The 24,080-nt window shown below is 34.9% G+C and overlaps 3 protein-coding genes and 2 non-coding genes across 5 annotated transcripts; 1 reads left to right on the plus strand and 4 right to left on the minus strand.

Moving 5' to 3' along the window:
* Nucleotides 1-101: 101 nt before the first annotated feature.
* On the minus strand, nt 102-3,114 carry LOC128179842 (exosome complex component CSL4-like). The gene is made up of 8 exons (XM_052847498.1): nt 2,973-3,114; nt 1,461-1,582; nt 1,258-1,329; nt 934-1,022; nt 682-715; nt 509-559; nt 325-406; nt 102-237 (listed from the first exon to the last, which is right to left on the minus strand). Exons 1-8 carry the CDS (start codon nt 2,998-3,000, stop codon nt 122-124), a joined length of 594 nt encoding a protein of 197 aa, XP_052703458.1. The 5' UTR covers nt 3,001-3,114; the 3' UTR covers nt 102-121.
* Nucleotides 3,115-3,194: 80 nt separating this feature from the next.
* On the plus strand, nt 3,195-14,129 carry LOC128179841 (protein FRA10AC1 homolog). Its single transcript, XM_052847497.1, has 13 exons — nt 3,195-3,278; nt 4,197-4,255; nt 4,693-4,779; nt 4,961-5,006; nt 5,158-5,234; nt 5,401-5,478; nt 5,727-5,811; nt 11,682-11,727; nt 11,954-12,067; nt 12,484-12,526; nt 13,359-13,459; nt 13,718-13,823; nt 14,066-14,129. Exons 1-13 carry the CDS (start codon nt 3,243-3,245, stop codon nt 14,106-14,108), a joined length of 921 nt encoding a protein of 306 aa, XP_052703457.1. The 5' UTR covers nt 3,195-3,242; the 3' UTR covers nt 14,109-14,129.
* A 2,025-nt stretch (nt 14,130-16,154) lies between these two features.
* On the minus strand, nt 16,155-23,930 carry LOC128179728 (T-complex protein 1 subunit eta-like). Its single transcript, XM_052847272.1, has 12 exons — nt 23,873-23,930; nt 23,085-23,238; nt 22,754-22,860; nt 22,499-22,624; nt 21,943-21,995; nt 21,666-21,837; nt 21,066-21,230; nt 20,820-20,953; nt 19,576-19,728; nt 19,282-19,433; nt 16,831-17,019; nt 16,155-16,719 (listed from the first exon to the last, which is right to left on the minus strand). The coding sequence occupies exons 1-12, from the start codon at nt 23,876-23,878 to the stop codon at nt 16,499-16,501; spliced, it is 1,632 nt and encodes a 543-aa protein (XP_052703232.1). The 5' UTR covers nt 23,879-23,930; the 3' UTR covers nt 16,155-16,498.
* On the minus strand, nt 19,895-19,973 carry LOC128182611 (small nucleolar RNA SNORD35). Its single transcript, XR_008243439.1, has one exon. It is a non-coding gene; the product is annotated as a small nucleolar RNA SNORD35 (small nucleolar RNA).
* On the minus strand, nt 20,652-20,729 carry LOC128182612 (small nucleolar RNA SNORD35). The gene has a single exon (XR_008243440.1). It is a non-coding gene; the product is annotated as a small nucleolar RNA SNORD35 (small nucleolar RNA).
* Nucleotides 23,931-24,080: the final 150 nt, after the last annotated feature.

The following is a 24,080-nucleotide window of genomic DNA, read 5'->3' on the forward strand; positions in this document are numbered from 1 at the left end:
ACATGTATTTTCTGGATTTGTAATGAGACCAGACTGGTGAATAAAAGAATTAACACCATTTTATTTTGGGTATACCGGTAGTTTGACCAACCAGAACACTGTTTATTTTTATTAACTTTTATTACGTTCCTGCGTATTGTACATATTTTGGCTGTACTTTGGCTACTTTTCTAAATTCTTCTGCCATTGTTTTGGGGCATTTCATCTTGCACCAACTGATGGGCTCCAATGTAGCACCTTAAATAAAAGAAAACGGTTAGAAACAGTATTTCATTGATAAAGATACAAGCAACATAACGCTGAAAACTTTGTTCTGAAACTCACCTGCTTCACTTGTTGCTATGACAACTCCTAGTTCATTTTCTGCTGTACTGAGTATATAAGAATGGGCATCTCCAAGTGAAAGCTATCATAAATTGAGGAATGTTTTTAAAATATAGATGCATGGAACTTGTAAAGTTTTTTTGATACAGAACTTGATTTTCTATGATTTAAATTAAAAGGATACAACTTTTGCGACAACAATATCTCCAGGTCTAAAACACTTGTACATTTCAACCTAGAATGCAGAGAAAAAAGTGAATCGCTATGAGTATCAGTACTTTGTATTGTAAAAAACTAAAAATATCATTATATAGTAATACTGGATGTTAGGATGTGTGATAATATTGAGAAAAATACTTTGTCTTTTTCTGTTGCTCGAACATCTTCTTTCCTAAAAATATAAAGAAACATGGATATTTATGCCCCTTTCGGCCTATTCAAACTTCTTGGAAAATAAAAAAATAAGTGATAACATTCAAATTTGATTGAATTTTAAAACAATTTTAAAATTGTAGATTAAAAAAAAATAATGATAATAGCTTGAAAAATTATTTATATATTTTAGGTGGTAACATGTTAATGCAATTGTTTGGGACCACTTCTACCAACCTTATTTGACCTCGAAATGGCTCTCTCAGTGGAATCTTTCCTACACTTAGAATTAAACATTTGCAGAATCTAGGGTTGACATTTGTTATCTAAAAAGGATAAAGCAAGCAGTCATAATTTATGTGCTGTTATATTAATCAAATACTGATGCATGTATTTTCTGCTAGATTATTGGATTATCAACTGAAAATTGTACATGTACATGTATTAATTTTTTTCTCTCTCTTTTTGTTTCTTTGCTTTGATAAAGTCAGTAAATAACTCTCTTAACAATATTGCATTTTGTTTTGTACATATGAGTTTAAAATATCACAAAATTCATACCCTTGTTGTTACTATGGCGTCTACTGAGGGTACAACATTCTGCTCCTCCTGTGTTTTCACTTCAATAAGGGTCTGGAATTTAAAAAAAACGAAACGTGAACAATTATTATAACTTGTACACTATAAAAAGCATAATCACTATAATTGAAGCTATTGACACATAAAAAAATAGTACTTGTACAAAATAGCACTATGGCAAATACCTTTCCACCTTCACCTTCAGAAGTATGTAAATACCCTGCTAGACTTGAGTAGATGTAGCCATTTCTAAGGTAAGTTCCATTTCCTTCTTTACAAGTCTCCTCCAAGCGGCATATCCTCTGACCTATCAACGCAAAGGTACAGTGCAACACATTTCACTTTCCATTACATGTGTACCGTTACAGTACTGATACATGGGTATTTACTGAATGGAAAATGTACATTAGTCTACATACGCAGATCTACCGGGTGGGTCTGGGGTGTTTGAACTTTTATTTATTTACATCTGATAAATCTTGTAAAATTATGAAGTTATCATACTGGGATTTCTTGCCAAGAACAACTTACAAGTCCTCAAATGTTTTTCCATTATTAGATAAGACAAAGTTGCTGTGAAATGCTTTATCACTAGCTAGTACATTGTGAAACAAATTTGATTTACAGTAGGCTATATTAAATATTTATCTACATGAATATAGTCCAGGTTTTATCCAGTCACTTAAATATGTAAAATATGCAGTCAACCTTTATTAACAATAGCATCACATATAATATTTAGTACATGTACTGGTATATGTACATGAACTGTATGGGAGAATTAATGAATGCGCAGACCAGGATTTGAACTCATGCCTTCAGAATTTCTAGTCTGGTGCTCTCCCAACTAAACTAAGCTATCTGGAGCTGGCAATTAAACAAGTAAAACTGCATACCCCCCCTTTCTTTAAAGGAACTTTCCACTCAAAGATCATCATCTCGAGTTCTTTCCCCACTGAGGCAGGAATTTCGATGCTGTGTCTAAGGTTGAAAATAGTATAGTTTTTAAAGTTGTTGACAATCATTAGGGGTAGCGTTTAGTGTGAGAAAATAAGGAACAAATCACGCCAGGATACAGTCTGTCTCAGGTTACTGTTCCTGTCATTCAACAAGAATACAGTGCATCAGATACCTGTCTCAGGAGTACAATGGAAAACGACACAAGGGGAAAATCCAAGATTTCTCATTATGGAAATGTGAAATGTTTTTATCTTATCTCCATTCCAAAACACTCAGGACACATCGCACAATTTTTCAACCTTATCATAAGGATACTTTTCATGTTGTTTGCAATGCAAATTAAATCCTTTTTTTTAATTTTTGGTTGTGTGTTAAAAACTGAAGGAATAGAGGAGGCGTTTCTGAACTTTTTTTCATGCTAGTGGATGAATGTATAGTTTTGGAAAAAAGGTATTTTTGAAAATAGTACTTTGAAAACCCTTATTCTATGTTTTTGTATTCTTTATAAACTCTGTGCAGCACACCCTGTCCCTTCAAGTCGGGTTTGACATACAAGCAATCATCTAGGCCCCATGCCCATGAACAGAAAAACACATCATGAATCCGGTGGATTCATCAATAATCAAATATTTGCCTTCAAATGATTCTATTCCAACAATCAATTATCTATGAGATAACTAGAACATTATTTCGTATGTATATCAAAATTAAGTTGACATGAAGTATTGCTTCTTTACCTGGAACACAAATTGTGGGCGCAGCCATCTTGAACTGAATGAACTCGTCTGCATACAGGGGGTACAGGCAAACGAATGACGAATTACCCAATTTTACCGACCTTATTCTGGAGTTAAAACCCAAATTTTATGTGTAGGAAAATTCCTTTATGTACATTTTTATCAGTTTGATATATTTAAGGGATTGTTGTCATAAATAAAAAGTTTCGGACAATTTGTACTAACATATCAAATTTAATGAGTTAGACCCAAAGCACTTCCTTTGTAAACATGTCAGAGGAACAAGAGAGCGTAGACTTCTCACGGGTATGGTTACAACATTCCAAGAGATTCTTAATGATTTCATGATTTTTTAAAATTTGACATCGATTCCAAACGTTTTCGTATTGTTGGCATTTAAATCATACGGCATTTTATCACACACGAATGATGATAATAATCTTAGACTACTGTAATTGTCACAACCCATTTAGAAGTTACACTTGCATGGTACTGTTTTGTCCACAGATGCGTGGGTCTTTGCTCATAAATATGCACGGTATCTGTTTAAATGAAATAAAAGTACTTTTATTTTTGTTCTGTCTTAAAAATTGCAAATTCAGACTGCTCGAGCAAACATTTTTTCTGATGAACTTATTGATGAAAAGAAAAATAGAAAGAAACATCCATCAAGGATATTATAGACATACATGTGTTGATACGTGTATAGGTACATGTATAGGTATGATAGACGAACCATGTCATGATTATAATAGTAATACGGTATGCAATTTTTTTCATTCACAGATTGTGATAACCCTGTATTTATGACTGCACATGTTTGAATATACTGTAAACATATTACATTTGGCTGTGTATTCTATTTAGCGTTTTTGGCAGAATGCGGCTTCTATTAAGTCAGGTACATCGCTTAATGCCATGCATATTTGTATAAGAATAATCACATTCAGGAATACGCTAATTCCAATCCACGCCAACTTGTTCAAAAACTATTTTCCGCTAAATATTGTACACGCCAAATATGATACGTTTACAGTAATATAGTTTCAGGAAAATTGGAAACAGTTCTGGAACCTGTGAAACTGTCATACAAAAACTAGATTTTAATTGGCATTTAATAGGAATAACACAAATAAATTTTTTTTAGAAACTTGCACCAGTTTCTTTAATTTTGATAGGTTAACTTTCATGATATATTTTTTTTGGGTCATTTTACTTCTAAAGATCCACACAGGTGGAGGGTATTCTTCAGACTTTGATTCCGATGCAGAGAGGGATAAAAGGTAGGAATGATGCTTTTTAAGTTACTTTTATCTTTAAAACATTGAATAAGCAATTCACAATAAATTTTGTAGCAGCATAATTGTACCTCTATGGGAAATTCAGGTTCAACTTGATGGACTGGCATTTTTACCTGTAAGCAAACCACGGTATCATGTTAAGGGCTGGTGAGGGTGTTTAAAAGATATTCAGAGGCAATTAAATTAATGACATGTAAAGTAAAAATGTCTCAGAAATTTTTTGGTATACTATGAAAGATTAATACATGTAAGTCAGAACCCATGTGCAAGTTTTTGTGCACTGTACGTGACTAATAAAATATAGTTTTTGGTATGGATTGAACTGTAGCTCTACTGTCTGTCTATCCAAAATTTCCTGTAGAGGTTCAGTTCTGCAGCTATATATATATGTTTGATGCATTTTCATGTTTACTTTGCAGATCCAAAAGGTATGACCTGATTCCACAGCAAACAAAAACTACAGAAAAAGTCGCAAACAAACGGGAACTTGAGGACGAGTATGGCAGGTAAGGGCTTTTATAAGCTACCTTTTGTCTTGAAAAAAAATTTAAGTGGTTATATTCAGAGATGACATATATTAGAAATGAATACACAATATTTGATTTGTAAACAAATTGGCATTTGAATGCTTTTGATAATAATATAATAAGATGTTCCATCCATCCACAATTTAATTTTCCATTTCAGGGAAGAAGGCAAAATTCATAGAATGCAAATTCTTAGCATGGATGCAGTATCCTTTTCTTCTCCTGCTTTATATAATCATAACATTTCATATTCAATGTTATTAAACTGCTGACCCTTATGCATGTCAAAGATAGGGTAAGATGATGTTTTAATGGTATCATTTGTTTGCTGACATTCAATTTCCTTAGTTTGACTAGTACACACGACATAAGAAGTATGTCAATGACTACATCCAGTATTATGGAGGATCAGAAAAATTCTTCAAAAGAGATAGGTAATGTACGGTAGATGTACAGATCTTTAGATTAATTAATAAATGTATATGAAAATATTATGACTATAAGATTGTTGTATGGGTTACTTAGGTAACATGAGATATATATATAATTCAACGTCTGCATAACGAAGGAAATGATATTCTTTTTTTTATATACATGCAGTTCGAAAGACAAAACTGACTTGGACGTGATCAAAGAAAACCATAAATTTCTGTGGGACGATGAAGAAGCCGACACTTGGTGAGTCAGGGGACATAATCAACATTGCATGTGTTTTAGAAATTTTCTAAAACTCATTTGCATAATTTTTTTATGTTTTACAATTTCTGAATAACAAGTTAATTAAAGGGACAAATAGTGTATAAAATAGGCATGAGAAAAAAAATCAAAGTTTCATTCTTAAAGCAGAAAAAATCAGTTAAAACTGTTGACATTTCCTGGATGGGAAAGTGTAATCAAGTCTCAGCTATGTTTTATACATATTTCAGGGAGAAAAGGTTGGCAAAGAAATACTATGACAAGTTATTCAAAGAATACTGCATCACAGATCTCAGCAGGTACAAGGAAAACAAGGTACAAGTACAGTGTATTCGGCTACACACAAACAAGTGAAAGGACACATATAACTAGAAAAAGATGTAAAAAAACAGAAACAAACTTTAATTGATAGTAAAACTATATGTACTATAAAGTGTCAATGTACATACCTTATATGGAAATGATACTTGCTCTGCAAATGCCCTTTGGTGACAATCTGTTCTTCCGTCGATCAGTCCGTCCAACATCACTGTATGGAGCATATTTTCTAGCTGTTCCCTATATGCCCAATCTGACTTGTACTTTCCCTACAGAGTGCCATAGGGTAAAAAGTGTTCAATGCTTGACCTTAAAGGAGCATGGTCACGATTTTGGTCAAATTTTATGTTCTGTTTTTAATATTTACAATGCTTTAGGAATGCATTTGTAATGATCAACCAAAATTTTAGAGTCAATCGTAAAATTATAAGCAAGATACAGGGCCCACATTTCTTTGTCATGTAAACAAGGCTCGTGCCCTGTTTTTGTTTACATAGGTTCTATATACCAGTAAAAATCTTTTTCAAACTGTTTTTAGCTCACCGAGCTGAAAGCTCAAGTGAGCTATTCTGATCACATTTTGTCTGTCGTCCGTCTGTCTGTCTGTCCGTCCGTCTGTCCGTCTGTCTGTAAACTTTTCACATTTTCAACATCTTTTCAAGAACCACTGGGCCAATTTTAACCAAACTTGACACAAAGCATCCTTAGCCTAAGGGGATTCAAAGTTGTGAAAATTAAGGACCACGCCCTTTTGCAAAGGGAGATAATTAGGAATTTATGAAAATTTTCGAGAAATTTTCAAAAATCTTCTTCTCATGAACCATAAGACCAGGAAAGCTGAAACTTATGTAAAAGCATCCTCAGGTAGTGTAGATTTAAAGTTGTGAAAATCATGACCCCCGGGGGTAGGGTGGGGCCACAATGGGGGGTCGAAGTTTAACATAGGAATATATAGAGTAAATCTTTAAAAATCTTCTTCTCAGAAACTAATCAGCCAGGAAAGCTGACACTTGTGTGGAAGCATCCTCAGGTAATGTAGATTCAAAGTTGTGAAAATCATGACCCCCGAGGGTAGGGTGGGGCCAAAATGGGGGGTTGAAGTTTAACATAGGAATATATAGAGTAAATCTTTAAAAATCTTCTTCTCAGAAACTAATCAGCCAGGAAAGCTGACACTTGTGTGGAAGCATCCTCAGGTAATGTAGATTCAAAGTTGTGAAAATCATGACCCCCGGGGGTAGGATGGGGCCACAATGGGGGGTCGAAGTTTAACATAGGAATATATAGAGTAAATCTTTAAAAATCTTCTTCTCGGTAACTAATCAGCCAGGAAAGCTGACACTTGTGTGGAAGCATCCTCAGGTAATGTAGATTCAAATTTGTGAAAATCATGACCCCCGGGGTAGGGTGGGGCCACAATGGGGGGTTGAAGTTTAACATAGGAATATATAGAGTAAATCTTTAAAAATCTTCTTCTCAGAAACTAATCAGCCAGGAAAGCTGACACTTGTGTGGAAGCATCCTCAGGTAATGTAGATTCAAAGTTGTGAAAATCATGACCCCCGGGGGTAGGGTGGGGCCAAAATGGGGGGTTGAAGTTTAACATAGGAATATATAAAGTAAATCTTTAAAAATCTTCTTCTCAGAAACTAATCAGCCAGAAAAGCTGAAACTTGTGTGACAGCATCCCCAGGTAATGTAGATTCAAATTTGTGAAAATCATGACCCCCGGGGTAGGGTGGGGCCACAATGGGGGGTTGAAGTTTAACATAGGAATATATAGAGTAAATCTTTAAAAATCTTCTTCTCAGAAACTAATCAGCCAGGAAAGCTGACACTTGTGTGGAAGCATCCTCAGGTAATGTAGATTTAAATTTGTGAAAATCATGACCCCCGGGGGTAGGGTGGGGCCACAATGGGGGGTTGAAGTTTAACATAGGAATATATAGAGTAAATCTTTAAAAATCTTCTTCTCAGAAACTAATCAGCCAGGAAAGCTGACACTTGTGTGACAGCATCCTCAGGTAATGTAGATTCAAATTTGTAAAAATCATGACCCCCGGGGGTAGGGTGGGACCACAATGGGGGGTTGAAGTTTAACATAGGAATATATAGAGTAAATCTTTAAAAATCTTCTTCTCAGAAACTAATCAGCTAGGAAAGCTGAAACTTATGTGAAAGCATCCTCAGGTAGTGTAGATTCAAATTTGTGAAAATCATGATCCCCGGGGGTAGGATGGGGCCACAATGGGGGGTCGAAGTTTAACATAGGAATATATAGAGTAAATCTTTAAAAACCTTCTTCTCAGTAACTAATCAGCCAGGAAAGCTGACACTTGTGTGGAAGCATCCTCAGGTAATGTAGATTCAAATTTGTGAAAATCATGACCCCCAGGGGTAGGGTGGGGCCACAATGGGGGGTTGAAGTTTAACATAGGAATATATAGAGTAAATCTTTAAAAATCTTCTTCTCAGAAACTAATCAGCCAGGAAAGCTGACACTTGTGTGGAAGCATCCTCAGGTAATGTAGATTCAAATTTGTGAAAATCATGACCCCCGGGGGTAGGGTGGGGCCACAATGGGGGGTTGAAGTTTAACATAGGAATATATAGAGTAAATCTTTAAAAATCTTCTTCTCAGAAACTAATCAGCCAAGAAAAATCTTCTTCTCATGAACCATAAGATCAGGAAAGCTGAAACTTGTGTGGAAGCATCCTCAGGTAGTGTAGATACAAAGTTGTGAAAATCATGACCCCCGGGGGTAGGGTGGGGCCACAATGGGGGGTTGAAATTAAACATAGGAATATATAGAGTAAATCTTTAAAAATCTTCTTCTCAGAAACTAATCAGCCAGGAAAGCTGAAACTTATGTGAAAGCATCCTCAGGTAGTGTAGATTCAAATTTGTGAAAATCATGATCCCCGGGGGTAGGATGGGGCCACAATGGGGGGTCGAAGTTTAACATAGGAATATATAGAGTAAATCTTTAAAAACCTTCTTCTCAGTAACTAATCAGCCAGGAAAGCTGACACTTGTGTGGAAGCATCCTCAGGTAATGTAGATTCAAATTTGTGAAAATCATGACCCCCAGGGGTAGGGTGGGGCCACAATGGGGGGTTGAAGTTTAACATAGGAATATATAGAGTAAATCTTTAAAAATCTTCTTCTCAGAAACTAATCAGCCAGGAAAGCTGACACTTGTGTGGAAGCATCCTCAGGTAATGTAGATTCAAATTTGTGAAAATCATGACCCCCGGGGGTAGGGTGGGGCCACAATGGGGGGTTGAAGTTTAACATAGGAATATATAGAGTAAATCTTTAAAAATCTTCTTCTCAGAAACTAATCAGCTAGGAAAGCTGACACTTGTGTGAAAGCATCCTCTGGTAGTGTAAATTCAAAGTTGTGAAAATCATGACCGCCGGCGATAGGATGGGGCCACAATGGGGGGTCGAAGTTTAACATAGGAATATATAGAGTAAATCTTTAAAAACCTTCTTCTCAGTAACTAATCAGCCAGGAAAGCTGACACTTGTGTGGAAGCATCCTCAGGTAATGTAGATTCAAATTTGTGAAAATCATGACCCCCAGGGGTAGGGTGGGGCCACAATGGGGGGTTGAAGTTTAACATAGGAATATATAGAGTAAATCTTTAAAAATCTTCTTCTCAGAAACTAATCAGCCAGGAAAGCTGACACTTGTGTGGAAGCATCCTCAGGTAATGTAGATTCAAATTTGTGAAAATCATGACCCCCGGGGGTAGGGTGGGGCCACAATGGGGGGTTGAAGTTTAACATAGGAATATATAGAGTAAATCTTTAAAAATCTTCTTCTCAGAAACTAATCAGCCAAGAAAAATCTTCTTCTCATGAACCATAAGATCAGGAAAGCTGAAACTTGTGTGGAAGCATCCTCAGGTAGTGTAGATACAAAGTTGTGAAAATCATGACCCCCGGGGGTAGGGTGGGGCCACAATGGGGGGTTGAAATTAAACATAGGAATATATAGAGTAAATCTTTAAAAATCTTCTTCTCAGAAACTAATCAGCCAGGAAAGCTGAAACTTATGTGAAAGCATCCTCAGGTAGTGTAGATTCAAATTTGTGAAAATCATGATCCCCGGGGGTAGGATGGGGCCACAATGGGGGGTCGAAGTTTAACATAGGAATATATAGAGTAAATCTTTAAAAACCTTCTTCTCAGTAACTAATCAGCCAGGAAAGCTGACACTTGTGTGGAAGCATCCTCAGGTAATGTAGATTCAAATTTGTGAAAATCATGACCCCCAGGGGTAGGGTGGGGCCACAATGGGGGGTTGAAGTTTAACATAGGAATATATAGAGTAAATCTTTAAAAATCTTCTTCTCAGAAACTAATCAGCCAGGAAAGCTGACACTTGTGTGGAAGCATCCTCAGGTAATGTAGATTCAAATTTGTGAAAATCATGACCCCCGGGGGTAGGGTGGGGCCACAATGGGGGGTTGAAGTTTAACATAGGAATATATAGAGTAAATCTTTAAAAATCTTCTTCTCAGAAACTAATCAGCCAGGAAAGCTGACACTTGTGTGAAAGCATCCTCTGGTAGTGTAAATTCAAAGTTGTGAAAATCATGACCGCCGGCGATAGGATGGGGCCACAATGGGGGGTCGAACTTTTACATAGGAATATACAGAGTAAATTTTTAAAAATCTTCTTCTCATGAACCATAAGATCAGGAAAGCTGAAACTTGTGTGGAAGCATCCTCAGGTAGTGTAGATACAAAGTTGTGAAAATCATGACCCCCGGGGGTAGGGTGGGGCCACAATGGGGGGTTGAAATTAAACATAGGAATATATAGAGTAAATCTTTAAAAATCTTCTTCTCAGAAACTTATCAGCCAGATGATTCTTTATAATTGTCAAGACTTTGGCCCCAGGACAATTCTTTGGCTTTACAAGAAGGTTCAGAGTTTGATGTAGCTTTATATCCCATATATAAACTATTGTTAAGGATCTTGTTGAGAACTGCAATACTCAACATATGATATGACTATAAAATCATCCTGTTAGAAAAGGGACTAATAATTATAAACATAAGAATATCCAGAGGAAAAATGGATTTTATTTATACAGGATCTACATGTATTATTGTACATTGACCAGATAGTTTGTATTAATTATGACTCCCTTAAGCTGATTTTATTATACCTATTGTTCCTCAGGTGAGCGATGTGGCCCATGGGCCTCTTGTTTCTATCTTCTTATTCAATTTATAAGCATAAATAAACAGTTCATAATGTTTAACACATTAATCTTAGTTCTAGAACTGGAATTTTCACTTCAACATTCAAAATGTAAACAAAAGCTTTGTTTACATAGCAAAGAATTGTATGCTCTGTAACTTGCTCATGACCCAAAAAATGATACCCAAATTTGGTTGCTTATCAAAAATGCCTTACTGAAGCATTGTATACAATAAAATAGAAAAAATAATTTTTGACCAAAATTGTGACCATGTCCCTTTAAACCAAAACCTTTGAAAAATCAGCGATTGTACCATATATGCTCTACCCTTGGCCTAAACTTGTTCATACCTCTTGTGGGAAATGGATGTGTAGTGAACTTTAACTAATTGTTTTGGTCAGTAATTAGGTTCAAAGCAGATCTTTGAAAAAAAATTCGTCTGGACAGTGTTTTCTTTCTATTTTGCCCTCTCTTGCTCAGACTTTATTAAAAGACTGCCTGCAGGTAAAGGATGTGCAGTAACCTTGAGTCATGTTCTATATCAAAGTCATAGCAGAATTAAGTTTAACTAAAGCAGAGATGTCAATTAAGTTAAATTCTAATTGTATTTTCTTGGATCTCAATACACTGTAATCTACTTTTCAGGTTGCCATGAGGTGGAGAATTGAAAAAGAAGTTGTTGAAGGGAAAGGTAAAAACATTGTGAACATACTCTCTAATTGTACAATTTAATTGATAGAAGCAGAATTCTTTTTATATTTTGACCATATTATTTGACACATTTAAGTAATGATGATGATACTTGTTTATGTTGCAAGCCAATTTTCCATTTGTTAAAAAAAATTGTGATTTTTAAAAAAGGGTATTTATCATAAATGTATTTTAAAGCATCATCTTTGAATTGTTTTCACATGTAGGTCATTTTAGTTGTGGAAACAGAAAATGTGATGAAAAGAATGGACTGCGAAGTTGGGAGGTTAATTTTGCATATGTTGAAGGCGGCGAAAAGAAAAACGCACTTGTTAAATTAAGTAAGTTATAGATTTATACTGGAATGAATTGTTCAACATTGTTGAAATTGTTCATATACTGTATTTATACGAGTTCAGATTTAATATTTTGGGCAAGTTCAATGTTCTTAAAGATTTTCACCATTAAATTTCATGACTTATTATAGAAATATGGAGCAAGAGATGCAAATGTAAAACAAATATATGTACAGTAAAACACGCTTATAACGAAGTCCCAGCGACGGGCAAATTATCTTCGTTATAAGCGTAATTCGTTTTATCAGTCAAGTTTAAAACATGAAATAGAGTCTTTGGGAATGAAATTCACTTCGCTGTAAGCGTCAATTCGTTATAAGAGTGTTCGCTATGACCGTGTTTTACTGTACCTTATATTTACTTACTGGAGAATGATTGACATGTACTTGCTGTTTATTTAGGACTGTGTCCAGATTGTTCATACAGATTAAACTACCACCACAAGTAAGTTGAAGATGGCACAATTGAATGTGTACAGGGCTGCATGCTTGATTGTGGCAGCTACCTAGCTCTGTGAACGATATGCTAGTTTAGCATTAACAGCATTAATTCATTCAGTGCATTCAATAGGACTTAGATACATGTACATGTACAGTACCGATCTGACCCAACCTTACAGAAAGTAAACCCCAACTAAACCCTTGGTTTACTCCGGATTTACTAGAGTGGACCCAGAGTAAATCCAGAGTGGACACAGAGAGTAAACCCTGATCAGTACCGGTATATACCTCTGAAAGCAGACACTACATGTGTATTCGGAATATACAAAGGGCAGAAATTACAAGCAGTTATGGTAAGATAAAATACAGGTCTGCTTCATGCCTCAGTGCGTACAGTTGACCCCAAAAGCAATTCTTGAGTAAACTCAAAGTAATCCCCGAGTAAACCCAAAGTAAACCCCGAGTGGACCCAAATTTTCAAAAAGTAAACCTGGAGTAAACCCAAAGTAAACCCGGGTTTAGTTGGGGTTTACTCTGGTGTTAGGTTGGGTCTGATCGATACTGTATCTGACTTAAAAGCTAGAGTGTACGTAGCAGCCACTATCTTGAACGCAGCCCAGATCTACATGTAACTGTACACGACAGCTAGACTTGAAAAATCTACTCATTTATCCAAACAATAATTGTATGGCTACTTCATTCAAAAGACTAATTATTTTAAAAATGAAAAAAAACCATGTTAAAAAATAGAGAACTGAATCTTAAAAAAAAAAAATCACCAAAATTGTAGGTTTTTATATAAAAACATTGTATGAGTTTTCTACATGCATTTTTAGAAAGAAAGAAATTCTTCCAAAACAAAGGAAGAGGGACAAACGAAGTGAATCCAAGAACAAGAAACACAAATCTCGCCATGAAAGCCCCACACCAGATACAGGTATTTCTCTCATCAACATGGTGCTGAATTTACATGCCCTTTACAAAAATGGTTAAGTAGCTTGTTCCTGAACTGATGCAATAAATATGTGTACGGTACTTTGTATTTCAATTAATCCATTGACAGTTGTTACAAATTCAAAAGATTACATTTTGCAAATTGTTTAACTTGTACACAAATACAATCTATTTAATAATGTAAAGCATATAAGGAATAATAATCATATTGTATAATATAATTTTACTAAATTCATTTTAGATGAAGACAATTCAGAAGCTTCTTCAAGTAAACAAAAAGAGACATCTAGTGAAGATGAGAAATCCATTTGGAGTGGTCCAGCCAAAGTGTCAGAAGAGAAATCTAGGTAATTTGTGATATTAAAACGATTCACACTTCATTATTGCAGTTATTGAACAGGGATCAAGTTATATAAATAATGTTTGCCATGTGCTCAAAACTTTTCAAGTTTTATTATATGTTTTTATTTTATTTTTTAAAGAAATTTCATTATGAATTAACTTATGAATAATTTTAAGTATATTTTTAAGTATATTTTTGTATACTACTTATTTTTTTAAGTACATTGTATCTTTTTTTTTTTTATAGGGATGAAGAATTTGAAGATTATTTTGAAGATATGTTTTTATGATTAAAATATTAATACAATTTGTATATTATCTTTTTCTGCTGGAAACTACAGTAGTTAGAAGTAATCTGTACAGTTCCAGTTTGTGGACACATTAATTATCACGATTTATGATGCAAAAGGACATAAACAACAGATCAATATGAAATCATAAAATAGGTTTCAGCACACAGTGATTGGGAGCTACAGACCTGTAGATACACATAGTTGAGACTTGTATAGCAAAATACTTTAAACAGTTTAAAGGCAAGAGGATTATATAGAAGTTGTAGGAATAGGGGCAAAGGATGACAATCTAGACAACATTGAGATGGTGACCATCTTAAAAGTCCCCACTGAAATAATGGACAATAGGATGAAAAGCATTTCAGAGAATTCTTTGACCTTGACCTATAACTTATAAAAAAACATACAAGCATTTTTTTCAACCTGAGCAAGATTAAGCTAATGGGAAATAATCTACAGTCTAAAACCGATTATTAAGAGATCCACTATGACCTTCACATTGACTTGGTTCAAATTTTCAAGTCACTGCACATCTTAAACCCAAAAGCTCTGTTAATGTGAAGTAGGAGCCAAATAGGGCCAAGTGGAGAGCTAGAATATACGTGGTCTTAAAAATAATTTAGTGTGATCCAACACTACCATGACACTTGACCTACAAACATCATTTAAGATAACTGCACACCCTTTGATCATAGGCACTCTGTGAGCCAGATTGGACCAAAGAGAGAAAAGATTTGCTCTGGGCAAGGATTTTTCATATAATTCTGCCATGACCTTTAGCTTCAACCTAGAAACATGGTTCAGGGTCACTGCACATGCATGCTGTGTGTGAAGTATGAGCCAGATTGGACCAAGGGGAGAGAAGATATGCTCCGGACAAGCGATCTTGGATGGACAAATGGAAAAGCAGATGGACTGATTACTGTAGGGTGCCTGCAGAGCAGGGCCCTAATAAGACAGACAATGGTTTTAATCTAGTAGTTTTCATCTTTAAGGTACCTCACTACACCTAGACTTATACTTTATAAGACACCACGTCACAAAATGACGATTTAAATGTTTAACTTTTTTTATCGTTCGATTCGGTTGTATACCGTCATAGCCCAGTGGTTAAAGTATTGGGCTTCTGAACCGTAGATCATGAGTTCAAATCTGCCTTGAGCTATTGTTTATGTTAACTGAATTAAATTTTTGAAAATGTAATTTTTTATCCAAAATTGCAAATTTTTTTGCCTATTGGACTTAAATACTTCTTATCCATTATGATATCTATCATAATCAAGTAATTTTCTGCTGATTTGAGAAAATATTTTACAGTGTAGTGAGCCACCTTCACAAGCCCAGAAACAAGGTTCATGGCAAGATCCTTTTTAACAAATGCTACAAAACCCCAACATTAATTCTCTATCAGTAGCCAGGAACTATTCAAGCTAGTCTCCCTTCATTGACATGTTTCCTTGCATCCTTCTGTCTTATGAAGAGGCCAACACCATATTAAGGCAGTTCATGCTAGATGAGGTCATCAGTATCATGATTTATAACAGGAAGCTTAAACACAAACATTTCCTTTATAGTATTCATTATTACCATTTCAAAATGCAAGATTTTAAGTCAGGTACAATGCACGTATACTACCAATACATTTTCATTCCCTCTCATTCCCAATCAAATTTTATTTCGTTGGCTGCTAGGTTGAATTCCTTGTACTGAAACCATAACCCTTCAATTACACCAGACATTTTAAAAATAAAATCACTGATCGAAAGTTTGTATATATATGGGACACAAATTAGGATAAAGAAATTTTTATCGATTCAAATTCAGCAACTTGGGACTAGATTATCTTTACCTTCTCCACATCCTACCACACCATTAAATTAACATATATTTAATGTTCTTTTAACTTTAGCACAATAACCTTTGTGAAAGAGGTATATGTCCAGTGAGTTTACAACAAATATGCAATGACACTGGTTAACTCCAAATATGTTAAGAGCTGTGGAGCTTCCTTACATACTGGTACACAATAATTCAGTTGCTGTATATATTCAGTAGATTTTATTCTCAAAATAATAAATATATAAAGCACAATTAAAAAAAAAAGTTCATACATTAATCTAATGTACATCACAGCTCTCACAGAATTTTCAGTCTCTCACAATGGGGATTTCACACGAGTTAAGTACTGAGCCCAACAGGGCTGTTAATGTTCAGTGATGAGATGAACAGTTGAACACAGGAATACTTCACGTTTCCATTTGTATATGTCATTTTGGAGGAATTTTGAATACACTTCTGAAATAAATCACCACTTTGCAGATCTACTTTGCCAAGTTAAACGACAGGAATCCTTTTGTTCATAATTTGTTCCTAGGGTTAGATTGTCTTCACATGGGCCTTCCCCTACCACGCCCCATCCCTGGATCCCCGGGGGCGTCTCCACCAGACTTGGGGTTCTTAATGGTTTCGTCCACTGAGAGGATGAGACACGTTGCTTCCGAGGCGGCAGTGATAGCGTTGATTTTGACGACTGCTGGTTCCCACACAAAACCCTCAAAGTTGTCACATATGTCCTCCTTCATTATGTTGACACCAGACCATAGTGCTCCTGTAGACAGACAGTAATGTGTCACAATAACATGAGCACATACATAATTTAGATAAATTAACTTACATTTATGCAAATTTCAATAGAAATGTCTCTCAAAACTAAAGTTACCTTCAGCATGGCTCTGGCGAAGTTTGTTTAGTATATTTGTAGCATCAAAGCCTGCATTATCACAGAGCTGTCTGGGAATGATTTCCAATGCTTTGGCCATTGCACTGATCATGAGTTGTTCTTTCCCTGCGATGGTCCTCGAGTAATCCCTCAAGTACTTGCTCAGTTCCATCTCGATGGCTCCTCCACCTGCAAATTTGAGTAAATATTGTATGAGAATTATATTGCAAAAACATTTCATAGAACAGAAAACCACACCAAGCAGATTCTTAACGAGCAGCAAAATGGGCCAGCGCACACCTGAGCTTTTTTAAAAACAACCTTAAAGAATGACTCAATTTGTCTAAAGATATGGTGATGGAATGGCACATACAAATGACATTCCATGCATAAATCTTGAGAACTTTCTTTCACCAAGATTTTTAGCACTTGAAAAACATGCAGTTAAACAAGAGACTCCACTTGGTATTTAATAAGGAAACTGAAGAAGAGCTCACTTAAGCTTTCAAGCTCAGGTGAGTTAAAATCAATTCGAATCATTGACACTTGAAATCGGAATGTAAATTTATTTTTACTCCCATTTGAAAATTGTCATAATTATAGCAGAATATTTTTTATTGAAGTCTTCTTAGGCCTAACAAAAAGTAGGTTTGTTTCCGAACCCTAACTTAAACCCGCCAACCCCAAAAAAATTTTTCATGTTTTTTCGTAAATTTCCGTTTATATCCGTTTTTTGTTAAAATTTCGTTTTTATCTGATTTAAGAATTTAATGTGTCCTCTAAATTTAAGTCGTAAAAACGCTTATAGAACTTTATCAAATATTTAGATGTCATCAGTGTTGTGTAGATGTTTGTTATTTACAAATGGCAGCACATGTCGTTCCAGTTGAGCTCGAGAAATGTAAGATTCAGGGTGAAAGTAAAAAAAAAAAAAGCCGACCTACCGACCCTAATTTTTTTCAGCCTGAAAGCGGAAACAAACCTATTTTTTTGTTAGGCCTTATAAAAAGTGGTCACTGAAATGATGTTGGAGCTCATCATAATAAGGAACTATTCTGGTAGTTGTGTTACAAAAAAGTTTAAGTGTTGACTGACCCATGAATGAACAGGAGTAGGGACACAAGGACAAAGGCGATTTGTATTGGGCTTCCTTTTTCCCGAATATTTAACAAGTTGTTGGTTTACACTTGTTTTGTCTAAAGATATGGTGATGGAATGGCACATACAAATGACATTCCAGGCATAAATCTTGAGAACTTTCTTTCACCAAGATATTTAGCACTTGAAAAACATGCAGTTCAACAAGAGACTCCATTTGGTATTCGTATACACTAAAAAGAATTCCTATTACTGACACTCATCAGGATATGTCTTCTTTTTTTTTTCTTTTTTACTCGTGTTTAAAATTCATCAAAATCATGGTAGATTTTTACAATGGAAGACATCACATGAAATAATGGTAAGGTTTAGCAAACCAACGCCTACAAGTTAGTGTGCAAAGGAATACATTTGCATTATGAATGTCATCAGTTTTTGTAACATTTGACAAATTTCTACATGCATATATGTACATGAATGAACATAAATGAAGATTAAGAAGTACATGTAGGATCAAACATGTAGTTTCTATTGACTTGTTCGCTATTTATATGAACAAAATCCTTTGTTTTCCTAAAGCCTTAGCATTTAATGCAACTACTAATATAAAGATTTCAATGATATATTTTCACTGAAATGTGTTGTGTTGTTCAGGTTTTAATACACATCGCTTCTTGCTAAACCATGCAATGACTCTTTATCATCTGTAATTAAACACACTGTTGACACAAACAAATATAAATACATATGAAACAATGTTTTCAATAAAAATATCACTTGCTATCTCCCGATTTCGACTGCGATTATCAATACCCAGGGTAAAAGGAGAGTACTTTAAAGTTACAATTTAAAACATTTAAAAGTATGCGTTAAATAATAACTGCCAAACAAGAAAAGTAATGTGAACTTAGTATGTGTATTTTTACCTTGAAACCTAAACGTACCAGTACGCGTACCGGTTGGTTTGCTAAACCACTCCATTAAAGGAACTCTTCCTTTAAAAAGTTGATACTAAAAACTTAAGTAATGTGTTGACTGACACATGGACAAGGAGGATGATTTTTCTTTAACAACAACTAACAAAATATGGTAGCTTACAATTAATCTGTCTAAAGATATGGTGATGGAATGGCACATACAAATGACATTCCATGCATAAATCTTGAGAACTTTCTTTCACCAAGATTATTAGCACTTGAAAAACATACAGTTTAACAAGAGACTCCACTTGGTATTTCAGAAGGAAAGCTGGAAGCAATAACAAGAAAGTCCAAAATTGCTACCATATTCCAATTAATTGAAGCTCAGATGAGCTAAAAATTAATTACATTGTAAATTTTCAAACATTCACACCTGCAACAACAGCATCATTCTTCATGGCTCTTCTGACAATCATGATAGCATCATGAAGAGATCTTTCTGTTTCCTCAATGAACTGCTCTGCACCACCTCTGAGGATCATGGTACAGGTTTTTGCTTGAGGACAGCCAGTGAACAAATTGTACCTGAAGTAGAGAATCACCAGTTTACAACATGATACAACGATGGCTGAAAGTGAGGCAATTACCGGTATATGCTGCATTCACTACTCAAATAACATATTACAAATAATTTCAAGTCATCACTTTTGACATCAAAAGAATCTACCTCTCTCCACCGATTTGAATTTCCTCGAACTTTTCACAGGACCCCAGCACGTTGCTGGCCAGGTTCTGACAGGTGGTCTGAATGGATCCTCCACATGCCTTCAATGTTCTCTTCAGGTCCTCGTCTGGCACCCGACCAGCACAGAACATGTCTCTGAATAACATGAAGTAAACTTAGATTAGAGCATACAAGTGCACTACAGTTATTTCCCCATTGAAATCAAAGAACTATCAAATTAAAATATTGTACATTGAGTAGCAATTGAATCTTGTGATGAACTTTTTAAGAAAAACAAGTTCTCATTGAAAGATGTAGCAGACAAATATGCTCAGCAAAGCCATAAGGCATTGTCTTCAGAATTCAAATCAGAAGACCATCGTGAGTAAACATCATTGCATTTGTTGCCTTAATTCCATTCAATGATTTTATCACTGAACATTAGAATTATTTTACATACTTGTCTAAAATTTTATCACTTCATTACAACTTGTAATTTTACAAATCTTTTAATATGATCTCTCCATTTGTGTGGTTTCATCATCAGTATAAATATGCATTTTTTTTCTCTATTGTGCTGTATATCTAAATTCTTTGGGCCAAATTTTTCAGGACTGTAAAATTTTCACTGAATCATGGGAAAATAATTTTGTGGATTTACATGTATGAATATTGAATAAAGAGTTAGACTGTTTCATGATTTGTGAAAGGTATGAATTTTTAAGCAAGGAATGACGATAAAAACCATGATTATTGAACCACCAGGAATTTCCTTAAATGATTTTACAACACCCCAAGAGTTGCAAAAAATAAAAGTATTCGAACATCTGTCATGTCTAGAAAAACTACCAATAACCATGCTGCTTTATCGTTGTTTTGTTTTATATCATCTAATACCAATCTAATAGTCAAGTGTAAACTTTGTTTGCTTGATTGGTTACTACACTAATGATATAACAAATCTGTACATCATCTGTACATTGCGTATAGTTGCTCATTCTTCAAATTATGATTCAATAGTTGAAATTGGCAGTCAAACATGTGAAGCCATCCAACCATATTACAATTAATATTAAGACAGTCAAGCTCAGTAAAGCCATAAGGCATTGTCTTCAAGTTAATTTTTCAGAAGACCATCGTGAGTGAACATCATTGCAGCTGTCTCATTGGAATGAATTCTTATTAAACCTTGCCCTTAGAAGTTGAGTGTTTGCTCATAACATTCCCTCCCACCAAATAAATAATACCTGTCTGCAAAATATTGCGTGGCTACATCTCCAATAGGTAGCTTGGATAACACCACCTTGGCTCCACTTTTGTGTACATGGTCCAATTTTTCATACAGAATTTTCCACTCTGCATCAACAATGGACTGATATTCCTAAAATTATAAAGAGTTTTCATGTAGGTACAAGTACATTGATTCATTTTCTTGTTAACACTACCTTAATACATGTATCAACCAATGTTTGACATTTGTATTGATAGATTACCTGAACATTGTCTACTCGGACTTCAGCATTCTCCTTCTCTGCCTTCAGCTCCAGTTCCACATTTAGTAAAGCTATCAAGGGTTTCTCATACTGCTTTCGTTGCATTTCAAAACCAGCGTAACTGAAGGTTTTCTTGAAAGCGACACCAGCAACTAACATGGAATCCTATAAAGTAACGATACACAGCAATGATGAAAATACATCTTATAAGAAACTAATTTTCCTCCACATCATGTTTCATGACCAGTAACCTATCTATTCAGCTATATTCAAAACTTGCTTGGTATGAACTACTTGTTTGATTTCAATAGCACAGAGTATATAATCTACTCAATGTGAGTGTACCTTCACAAGCTATGGTCTAATTCAGAGAAAAGCACAAGACCAACTCTCAAGGAAGAAAGCTGTACCCCTAACATATCTATCCTGACTAAAACAGCCAGAGACTGATACAAGAGGTAGTAGCTCTTTATTTTCCACTGATGTAACACCACAAGTATAGGCAACAAATCTTGTAGTTGACTTATCGGTGGATCTGTTGCATTCTTTCCCTCAAAATATTACTATAGCTAACATTGGACAATCATTAGTCTAGCTTACCTCTAATGCCCCTCCTGTGACTTTCTTTACACCAATCATGTTCAAAGGAAGCAATTCATCTAGATGCATGACAGCGTCCACTACCATCTTTGCAAAGAAGTCCTTTTGATGAGCGACAAGCTTTGAACTCAATGTTGTGGCTGCACACTTCTCTAGAAGCTCTCTGTGTTCCCTGTTAATATTTATATTAAAAATATCAAAACTACTACTGGTAGGCGCTCACTCAAAACATTTTTTCCTCAAAATCATCTTCCAAGCTTTTACACAAATTACTTACCCTTTATCATCTTTTTTGACTTTGACAGAAATTTCTTTGATTCGTTGAACAGCCTTTTGAAAATAGGAATACAATATCAATGAGCAATGATATTTTTTGTCAAATTGCTGAATTGTAAAAAGTTAGAAAGCACATTGGATTTTTTTTGTAAGTAATCATGAATTAAGTAATTGAAACCAGCTGTAGAGAGACATGCTGGAAGCAGAAAATACGCCACATCTTTATCGCGATAAGAATCGACCATTAAATTACACACAACATATAACAATCCGGTGAAAATCACAAGCGAGATGCAATACAATCTCACATCTCTGCAAGTGTTCAAAGGAGTTCGAACTGAGTCAACATGGTTTGTCAACCCAGTCTCACGACTTCAATTACTTTACCCTCTTTGAAGCAGGCCCAAAATCATAGAGGTATTTCTTTTAACTCTAAAGACAAAAATTTGTCTTAAACAGTTAAAAGCACACAAGAATTTGAACTGTGCTGCAAACCAGGGATAAATTTCTTTTTCTTTGGATTTACAGTAACATTATATATGTAGATCTGAACTTACTAGATCTGTTGCTTTCCTAAAGGCCCTAATGACAATTTGTGGATGGACATTCTCTTCAATAAATGGTTTGGATTGTTTAAGAAATTCCCCAGCTAATAACACTACAGATGTTGTACCATCTCCAACCTATAAATCAAATAATAAACTTATATATGCATTTGGCCTTTTTAACATAGCTGAATGAGACCCATTACTTTTCATATTTTAATCAAAGAAGTGTAAATTTAGAAAATTCAAACTAGGAAATTTACTAACCTCAGCATCTTGAGATTTAGCTATGTCTACTAGAGTTTTAGCAGCAGGATGTACAATGTCTAAATTTTTTAAAATGGTGGCTCCATCATTTGATATTATGGACTTTCCTGCAAAACAAAGAATACATGTATGTCACATGTTGGGACATATATAAATACACAAGCTCAAAAAAATTTGTGAAGATACATTTAGAATTTTTTTGCAGCATAGTTTGAACTCTTTTCTTCAAAATCAGTTTGGAGCATATTCACTCCAATTTGCTTCATTGCAACTACAGTCTGTGATGAAGGGCTTGTCTGAGACACACTAAGCTATTCCAACTAATATGCACCTTGATCATTGATGATAAGTTTGTCCATTCCCCTTGGGCCCAGGGTTGTTCGGACGGCATCAGCTACGGACTGACAGGCATTGATGTTGCTGACAATCTGAGGAACCCCCTGAGAGGAGTCAGTTCCTTCCTTCAGCAAGATGATCTGTGGTTGCTGAAATTAAAAAAAATAGTAAAAATATTATTATCCTTGTTTTGAAGTAAAAATATACTTTTAAGTATAATTGAAACAAGACTTGATGCAGCTGAAATGCATACTATTAACCCCCCCCCACCCCACAATTCTGTATATTTGCATATAAATCCATTTCCTATCATTATATTAAGAAGGCAGCAAAAATGATAAATAACAAGCTCTTGAGTATGGTTATTCATTAATTTCTTTACAGTTTGGAATGTATTTTTTTTTTCAGCTTCAGCTCAAATCATAACTATTTTCTCAAAAAATAACTTGTGATTCCTGGGGATTCATGCATGCTGAACTATGTTACATTTGATATGATAATAATTTCAAAATTTCTTTATGGCAGAAAGATTTCTTAGTTTTGTTAAACTATTGCAGCGTCATGTTAGTCATTTTCTGAACATTCCAGAACAACATGTGATTACTTGCATATTTTCCAAAACAGACATTAAAATCATTTTCTAAGCTAAGGTTAAAATTAATATATGAGTGATCACATTCAACCATCACAATACATGCAGTTCAGAACAATGTACATATTTGATAAAGAGTTTAAGCTAATCGAGGATGGGGATGGATTTTAAGACAACACAATTTCACTTACCATCATGTTCGACTGGTAACCATAACACACTGAAGAGCTCTTTCAGAAAGGGGAGTAACTGTTGATGTCAAAATCATCATTGATGAATGAAATAACCCACAAAATTGAATAAAAATAATTAAATTTTCACTAATTTTTATTTTATTATTTTATAAAGAACATTATGTTCAAATAATATTATTTACCTGATTTTATCTAAAGATCGGGT

This window comes from Crassostrea angulata, chromosome 4 (genome assembly GCF_025612915.1).
Source record: "Crassostrea angulata isolate pt1a10 chromosome 4, ASM2561291v2, whole genome shotgun sequence".
NCBI classification, from domain to species: domain Eukaryota; kingdom Metazoa; phylum Mollusca; class Bivalvia; order Ostreida; family Ostreidae; genus Magallana; species Magallana angulata.